General features: G+C 49.8%; 1 protein-coding gene across 1 annotated transcript; it reads right to left on the reverse strand.

Moving 5' to 3' along the window:
• Positions 1-290: 290 nt before the first annotated feature.
• Positions 291-6,818, reverse strand: PINK1 (PTEN induced putative kinase 1; the record flags this gene model as incomplete). Its single annotated transcript, XM_009080274.1, has 7 exons — positions 291-574; positions 944-1,180; positions 2,188-2,315; positions 3,118-3,281; positions 3,667-3,849; positions 5,513-5,616; positions 6,522-6,818. Coding segments are annotated over 7 exons (1,374 nt in total), but the record flags the coding sequence as incomplete, so codon positions are not given.
• Positions 6,819-8,643: the final 1,825 nt, after the last annotated feature.

The raw sequence follows: 8,643 nt of genomic DNA on the forward strand, positions 1-8,643 counted from the left end.
GCTTTCCTCAACACATGACTTCCAAGTCAAGTAAGAACTCCCAAATGTGAGTAAAACCAACCACATACCTCAGGACACCTGCAATGTCCACACACCCTCGCACCTAGGGAGTAAGGAAGCAAGGGAATCTCCTCTAGCAGGGGGAGAAAAGCAGTGTGGTAACACTTGCTATAGAGAAACTCAAGCTCTTAAACACAGGCCTGCAGTTTGTTCCCTAAAGCACTACAGGATTGCAGGCAGACAACAAAGGAGATTCCTATGTGCCTTCAGAAAGTGCTATTTATCTGGGATGCTCATGTTCCAGGTGGTTCCTTCACCCAGAGCGGCTTCTCCAGGCCAGCAACAGGAATATTGCTGCCCAGAGGTCTTCAAACTCGAGGTTTGCCAAGAAGCACATCTTCATTTTGGTTTCTACCTGGCTTTTATCCACCAGCCTGTTGGTGAGCAGTGTGGCTGCAGACTGGCAGAGGAGCCAGGCAATCATCTGGTCGGGTTTCAGGGTCCTGGATGCTACGACACTGTCACCCCAGAGGCTCAGGTGAAGCACATTTGCAGCAACTCTGGCAGACAACCTCTGCAACAGGAAGGAGAGGGAAGATTAGCTGATCCTGCTGCACCCAGTCCCATCACCAACACTGCCAAAACACCCTGGGCCTCCCCTATTTCACCCTGTGACTTATTAAGGTCTTTGGGACTATCAGTGTCAGACTGCTGTGTGTAACCCCCCAATTTGAGGTCCAGTCCCCACACACACATCTGCTGAAATCCCTGAAACAATTCAGTGCCACATGTGAGAGGCCAAACTGGACCTCAGCAGAGACTTCTTGTCTGGCTTTGATCCTTAAGGAGGCTGCAGTGAGATCTGGATTATCTCCTGCAACCACAGCCCAAAATGGTCACTAATGATACTCCCAAAGATATCTTCAAAACAACAGTTTCTTACCTTGTTGGGATCTCTCTGAAGTAGCATCTTTATCACTTGCTTCACCTCGAAGGGCACATGATCAGGCAGGCTTGGCAGCTGCTCCTCCTGGTAGGTTCTGCTTTCCAGACTCGACTTCCCATGGCCATAGAAAGGATTGGCCATGCCCAGGATCTCGTAGGCGATTGCTCCAACTGCCCAAGCATCAGCTTTACTGTAGTTGATCACTGTGCCTGGACCAGGTGAAGCTGTGATCACCTGCCATGGGGAAGGAGATAAAATGAACAGCGTGAGTGTGGCCTCTGTGCTAAAATTTGATTTTCAATGGTCTAACCAGGTCTCTTGAGAGATCCCACCTACAGTGGGTGGTGAGACACTGAGGCGATTGCTCCAACTGCCCAAGCATCAGCTTTACTGTAGTTGATCACTGTGCCTGGACCAGGTGAAGCTGTGATCACCTGCCATGGGGAAGGAGATAAAATGAACAGCGTGAGTGTGGCCTCTGTGCTAAAATTTGATTTTCAATGGTCTAACCAGGTCTCTTGAGAGATCCCACCTACAGTGGGTGGTGAGACACTGGCACAGGCTGCCCAGGGAGGGGAGGCTTTATGATTTTCCCTGCAATAAGCTAGAGAGACTGGAACCACAGCTGGGTGTAAATATTCTCTGTTGGTATGCTCTAAGCCTCTGGCACTGCTCAGCCCACTGGGAGGAGTTTGGATATTTTACCTAGGCTTTAGTCATTGCCCCTGACCAGCATTCCTAGAGGTCCAAGGGCTATTTCCTGCTGGGATTTTAGACAGACAGGAGACATATGGATGAATAACTGACACTGCACCAGCACTTGCAAGGCAAAGTGCTCCAGGTCAAGCAGAGACTTAAGGGTGTCTTGGCTTTTATTATGGTTATCACTGGAGATATAAAAAGGCACTGTAAATAATTTCACAACTGCCTTAAACTTCAGCCAAAACCCACTACTGCAACACAAGGACTGCTGCATTAAATTCTTTACAGTGATGTGGAAAGGGACCTGAATAAAAACTGAAGAGTACATTTTTGGGGAAAGGCCAATTCTGCCTTGTAACACTGATTATGTTTCATTTGTGAAGGTGCCTGTTGGACACTGCTCAGCACAGAACCTCTGATTAACACAGAGATGTTCACTCAAGTAAGGACAGGACCTTCTACGCTGCCAAAACTCTAAGTCCTGAGAGCAAGACAAGCAGAAAACCAGCACCACAAACCCTGAGTCCAGGAGAACTCACCTCAGGTGCCATAAGACAGCCATTGCCTCCTCGATCCACGTAAGAGCTGGTGAACGGCAGCCTCAGGCCGATGTTCTCATCCGCCAAGCAGCACCCAAAGTCAGTGATCACCAGCCAGGGGCAGCCAGCTGGGAAGGAGTCAGCAGTCACTCTGGCTGCACTAGTCACATCAGCACCCAGCCTGGTGTCCTCTGCAAGCTGAGGGTGCACTTCATCCCCTCACCCAGGTTGTTGAGAAAGTGGCCTAAATACTGAGCCCTGGGGAATCCTCTGTCCTGTCTGCCCATCTTAGGGATGTCAGGGTGTGATTCCAGCAGTCCTGATATTGCTCACACTGCTCCCCTCCTAATTACACAGACCAGCCTGCCTGCTATTGTTTTCTGCCTGTTTAAATCTCAATCACACTGAAAAGGAGCCCAGGTAATTAAAATCTCTGTTAGGCTCACAGGAGAACAAGCAGATAAAAATGCCACTTTGGGCTGTAACATTTTTGTTTCCATTCCCTCCCAACCCGTGTTTAATCATCCCAGGGTGCAGCACTATGAACCTGGCCACAGGGTGGGATTTTAAGAAGCTCTCTGTGCTCTTTAGCTTGGGAGAGATGACAGAGCCAAGAGCCTGGCAAAGCACCAAGCCAAGGCACCTGCAGCATCCCAAATGTGGCATTACTGGATGCTCCAGTCAACGCTGCCTGTGCTTGTGCAATGCATCACCTCAGCAATGTGCTGTGTCCATTTTAATGATCCAAAACCTCAGGCACAGACAGAATCAATGATTTCCCCAGTGCTGCAGCGACAGCAAACACTAAGCTAAAGACTAAACCTGAGATTCTTCAAAGGGTTTGATGCTTCTTCCTCCCCAAACACCTCCAGGACTGCATCACTTCCGTGCATGACTTAAATTGGCATTTATCCCTAGGGATCTACATACCAGAATCAAATTCAACCAGGATGTTGTCCGACTTGAGGTCTCTGTGTGCTATCCCATGTCGAACGAGATGGTCCACACCTTCCAGGAGCTGCAGAACCATCATGGTGCCAAGGCGAACGTCCGGCGTGTTCTCCCGCAGATACTGGCGCAGTGTGCACGGGTAACTAGGCAGAACATGTGAAAACTTGGAATTACCATCCTGGAAACTTATCCTGGCAGTTCAACCTCAGTGTTGGCTCAGTTCATTACTGATTCTACTCCATCCCTAGCACTGTGCTCAGACTCGGGGTGAAGTTCAGGTTTAGGAGGGCAGACAAATGGGGACAAACTCCACATTTCCTACTTTAATTTGAGGTAATTATTAAAAAGAACTGCTTGTCTTCGTTGTGGAAGCAGAGTTAAAACCTCAAGGACTTGGAACAGCTTCTGGGAGGTGTTTCCAAGAGCATATCCTGCTCTTTGGCAGCAGCCCAGGCCCAAGCCTTGCAGGGACCTGTGCAGCACAGAGTAGCCAGCCTGAGTCACATTAACCAGCTTCTCTCCACCTACTTCTTCATCACCAAGAAGAGTGTGCGGCTGTGACCAATCCCTCTGGGATTCAGGCTCAGTGGAAGAACATCAGGATAGTCAGCAAAGGCTCCAGGCAGCAAAGGGACTGAGGATGTGAATGCTCGGATCACCTGGATTATATTTGGATGAGGTTGCAACTTCTTCCTCCCAAGGATGGGTTTTCTGTGAGAAAGGAGAGACACCACAGATTGCAACAGCCTCCTGATGGATTCTGATTGATCCCATGGCTCTTATTCCTGGAATTCCTTTCCATTTAATATGGCCTGTCCCCCCCACCAAAGGGTTCCACAGCACTTTCCACTGGAAAGCTCATTAGGGAGAGATCAGAGCTGCACAGTGTGGATTCCAGGACCACATGTTAAGCCAATGGTCAGCTGTTCACACCCTGGAATCCATTCCATGAGGAAAACTACAGACAGCAGTCTCCCTGCCTTCATGGCCTATTTCCCACGCAGTGCCTCAACCCAACATTTCCCAGGTGGATGCAGAGCACCCACAGGATCCACCATGGCAGCAGGCAGCTCCCAGCATCTTCTCCAGAGTTCAGGATCTATGCAGCACTTCCCACAGCAAACTGAGCCAACCAAGACCTCACAGAGCTCTGCTGTAACTAGGTTTCCCTATGCACCATGGCCAAAGAGGAAATGCAGGTGATTTACCTGTGCTGCAAACAAAGCTTTGATTTAAAAAACCCTCACAGGTAACACGCAGCTTTTCATTTCCCTCAAGCCCTACCAGCCCTTCCACGCTGCTAACAAAGGCAGAGCCAGTCACAGGCTGCTTCTCTGCTCAAAGAGAGTCACAACAGCTCTAGAGAAAAACACTCAAACACCATTAGTCTGTTAGACATAAAATAAAGGTCAACTTCACACTCAAGAGTATCGAATTAGACTCTATTTTATGGCACAGGCAGGAAGCTCTCACTGCCATGGAAAGCAGGTTACCTATCTGTATCTGCAACACAGATCTCTCATCCCCTGAATGTCAAACATCCCTTTGGCTGCTCTGCTGCACTCCCAGCCAGCCAGGCAGAGCACAGCATTCATTATTCATTTGTATTGGCAGCCCAGATGGATTTGAAATGTAAATCAGATAATCTGGGCCGCAGAGTCCATTGTTTCAGATGGAACAAAAAGATGAATTTCAGAACAAAAAGGACAGCTAATTCAAGGTAATTGAAAAGTTCTGTGTCATTTTCCACCTTCATGCTGTTTGCTCACTTCCCACTCAGGTGAAAGAGTGGGAACTGAGTCATCTCCAATTTCCTTCTCACCAGTCTCCCTGCACTAAACCAATTTCAACCTCCCTGCCCAGCACCCATTTTACACCAAACCAGTTCTCAAATCCCACAGTCAAATCGTATTTCAGTGACATCATCTGATGTCTAATACACTCAAACTCTTACAAACTGCAGGTGTGGATTTCTGCAGTTAAAAGCACCATGATGCACATTTCAGTGCTGTTTAATCCCTGGCTCCTCCCAGACTTTAACTCAGCAAGTATCAATGCATTTCACACATGGAGAAACTCAAGGAATGGAGCACAAAGTGCCTGACCAGGGCCACCCATCAGACCCTTGGCAAGACCTGAAATTCTCCCCAGTTATTGGTCTACCCTTCCAACACCCTTTGGACCACACAGTTGAGCTGCAGGTATTCCCTGCACGTCAATAAATTTAATAATCCCTGGGATTATCTGCTTTCAGGAACTGTCCTAGAAAGCTCTGCCCACTTTCTTAACAGTGCAGATTGCTGCAAAATCAATCCATGGATAGAATTAGCACAGCAGCATTTGAGAACAGCCTCCACTTCCATAGTGTCCATACCTGCGGCCAGAGACGGCTCCGTATTCCCCAGATAATGCAACTCCTGTGGCTGGAACAAGCTCTTGGCCCATGGCATTCAGGATGGCTTCACTGGAGGAACCAGCCTGCAACAGCAAGCACACACCACGTTGGTTGGAGCTCCAGAATCATCCAACCCCAATGCAGGCTGAAAACTGGCAATCCTGATGCTGGCACTGTGTCAGGAGTTTGACTGAGACTAGATTCCAGGGACTTCCCTCCCTTGAAAATCAGGGAAGGCAACTAACTACTTAAAGAATTCACCAAGGGATGTGGCAAGGCCTTGATTTGCACAAAGAAAGCTGTTTGTCTCTTCAAATGCATCCTGGACTGTCAGCACTCTGAGTTACACCTTAACACTCACTTTCCACTTCCAACCCTGAGTGGAAAAGCCCACAGGTAACTGCCAGGGAGTCCAAGGGATTCCAGAGGCTGGCATTTTTGAAGACTCTCTTGGAATATTCACTTGTCACACCAAGGGCCACCAAAACACGGTGGAAAGCCATGTGGATGTTTTTCAACGTGGAATAGCCACATCAAGGGATCACCAGGTCACCTAGGGTGGGAAACACTGGAGCAGATTTTGGACAGTCACCTCATGGCAAAGGGATCCAGCAGGCAGGATACTGCCCCTCCTGTGACCACTGAATCTTCAGGAAGAAAACTCACCTCTGTCCTGACACTGACACCAATTCCTAAATCACTGGCAGCAGTGGCTTTCCTGTTCTCAGACCTTCCCATGAGAGCCACTCTGAGGAAACCTTCCCAAAACATCACCTCCCTACCAAACAACTCCAGCACCAGCAGCACCAAGTGCCAATCCCAGAGGATGCTGAATGCTAATTACCTTGCTCTGGGACTTGCTCCAGTGTCATCTTTCCACAGCTTTGTTGTGACACACTCACCCCACACTCCATAATTAGCGCTCTCAACACTTAAGCACTAAACATTCCAGACAGAAAGACACAGGGATTTGGAGCTGAATCCTTACCGAAATGTTCCACATCATTTTGATGGCTAAAGGAAAAGCCTCTTTGGGTTGGTGTTTCACCACAGGCTCCTTCTCAGCCTGCTGGGAAGCAGAGCCATGATCCTGTGGCACGGCTAACCGGCTGCTCTCCGCACGTTCCCGATGATTGGGAGAGAAGGGAATAGCTGCCTCGTACACAGCAGCACTGCAGCCCTTCCCGATGGGTTGGCCGATGAGATATTCCTCCAGCTTGAAGCCCTGCCAGCGGAAGGAGCTCAGGGGATCTTTCTGTGGCTTGTTCTTCCCAACAAACACTGTCTGAAAGGAATACGAACAGAAAATCCTGCTCAGTTATTCCAGGCTTCCCAGTGCAGAACTTGGTGTTTTAAGATGTATGACATATCCCATTGGGTTGGTCCAACCTAAAAGCCACAATCAGGCTCTAACCACTGGGCTAAAGTCACTTGTAACCACAGGGAAAATAACTTGTGGACTCTATGTTTTTGTCTGAAACAATTTATCCCGGTCTTTTCCAAAGGTGCCCTTTCTAAGGGAAGAAAGGGAATGGGAAGGGGGAGTCATCTGCTAATATAGCACATATTTTGCCCAGAGAAGCTGTGGCTGCCCCAACCCTGGAAGTGTTCCAGGCTAGGCTGGATGGGGTTTGGAGCAACTTGGCCTAGTGGAAAGGTGTCTCTGCCCAGGGCAGGGGGTGGAATTGCATGAACTTTAAGGTCCTCTCAATCCAAACTATTCCACAATTCTGTGATGTGTAAAGAGAACTCTAACCCAATCCAAACTATTCCACGATTCTGTGATGTGTAAAGAGAACTCTAACTGAACACATCTAAAGAGAGATGCACTCTGACACTTTGCTCCCTCTCCATAAATAAATCAGGCAAACAGCATTCAAAAGAAAATCCAAATATGAGCAACAACAGGAAAAACAATGCCCTGAGCTTTTGTGCAGCTGAGAACGAGGGCTGGTTGGTCCAAGGAAGAGTGAATCATGATGGGAGGAAATCAAGACATGTGAGAAAACAAAGCACAGGAGAGCTGTTCTGAAGTCTCACCAGTGATCTAGGGGAGCCACAGCTCCCACCTGGACTGATACAAACCACTGCACTTCTCTGTGAGCTGCAGCCCCAAGGTGCCGGTGCACAACCTAGGGATGTATCCTGGGACAAAGGGACAACAAATCGAACTACCCAGTGAGGGCAGGGGAGAGAAAACATCCTGGGAAACTTCAGGGAAAGACAGAACCTCCGTGGGAATGTCTGCTGGCTGGAGGAGCAGGTGACAGCTGGCTCAGAGCACCACAGGTCTATTTTTACCCATGGAATATGTTCAGCACCATCCGTCCCCAGTGCCCTGCCAGCATGGCCTGGATGAGCACCACAATGTCCCCATCTGTGTCAGGGACAGGGGATGGACCGGGAGGCCAACACCAACCTCCTGGGACATGAAACTCTCATCAGCAGGGTCCTGAGCCCCTCCTTCTGTGGGGAGTGAGGGGCTTCCCCAGTACCTGCTTTAGAGTGGTGAGGGGCTGCTGAGCAAGAGGCTTCCCTAGGACACTATTTTTGGGGAGGAAGAGGTGCCTGTGGGGCTGCTCACAGTGGTCCTCACCTTTGGGGACAGGCCTGAGGGCTGATCACAGCAGCACCCAACACCTTCCCTGAGGAGACCTCCTGTGCCCTCCATGGGGGCTGTCTGGGGGGCTCCCTAAAACAAACCTCCTCCTTCCTCTCCATGTGGGGTGTCTGCAGGTCATCCCAGGGCAGTGACCCCCCGTGCCCTCCATGGGGGGTGCCTGGTGGTCTCCCCACAGCAGTGACCCCCATACCCTCCATGGGGGTGTCTATAGGTCTCCCCACAGCAGTGACATCTATACCTTCCGTGGGGGTGCCTGGTGGTCTCCCCACAGCAGTGACCCCCATACCCTCCATGGGGGTGTCTATAGGTCTCCCCACAGCAGTGACATCTATACCTTCCGTGGGGGTGCCTGGTGGTCTCCCCAGAGCTCTGACCCCTATACCCTCCCTGTGTGGTGTCTATAGGTCTCCCCAGAGCACTGACCCCCTATACCCTCCATGGGGGGTGTCTGTAGGTGTCTCCACAGCACTGACCCCTATACTCTCCC

The sequence above is a fragment of the Acanthisitta chloris genome, unplaced genomic scaffold (genome assembly GCF_000695815.1).
Source record: "Acanthisitta chloris isolate BGI_N310 unplaced genomic scaffold, ASM69581v1 scaffold19028, whole genome shotgun sequence".
Taxonomy (NCBI): domain Eukaryota; kingdom Metazoa; phylum Chordata; class Aves; order Passeriformes; family Acanthisittidae; genus Acanthisitta; species Acanthisitta chloris.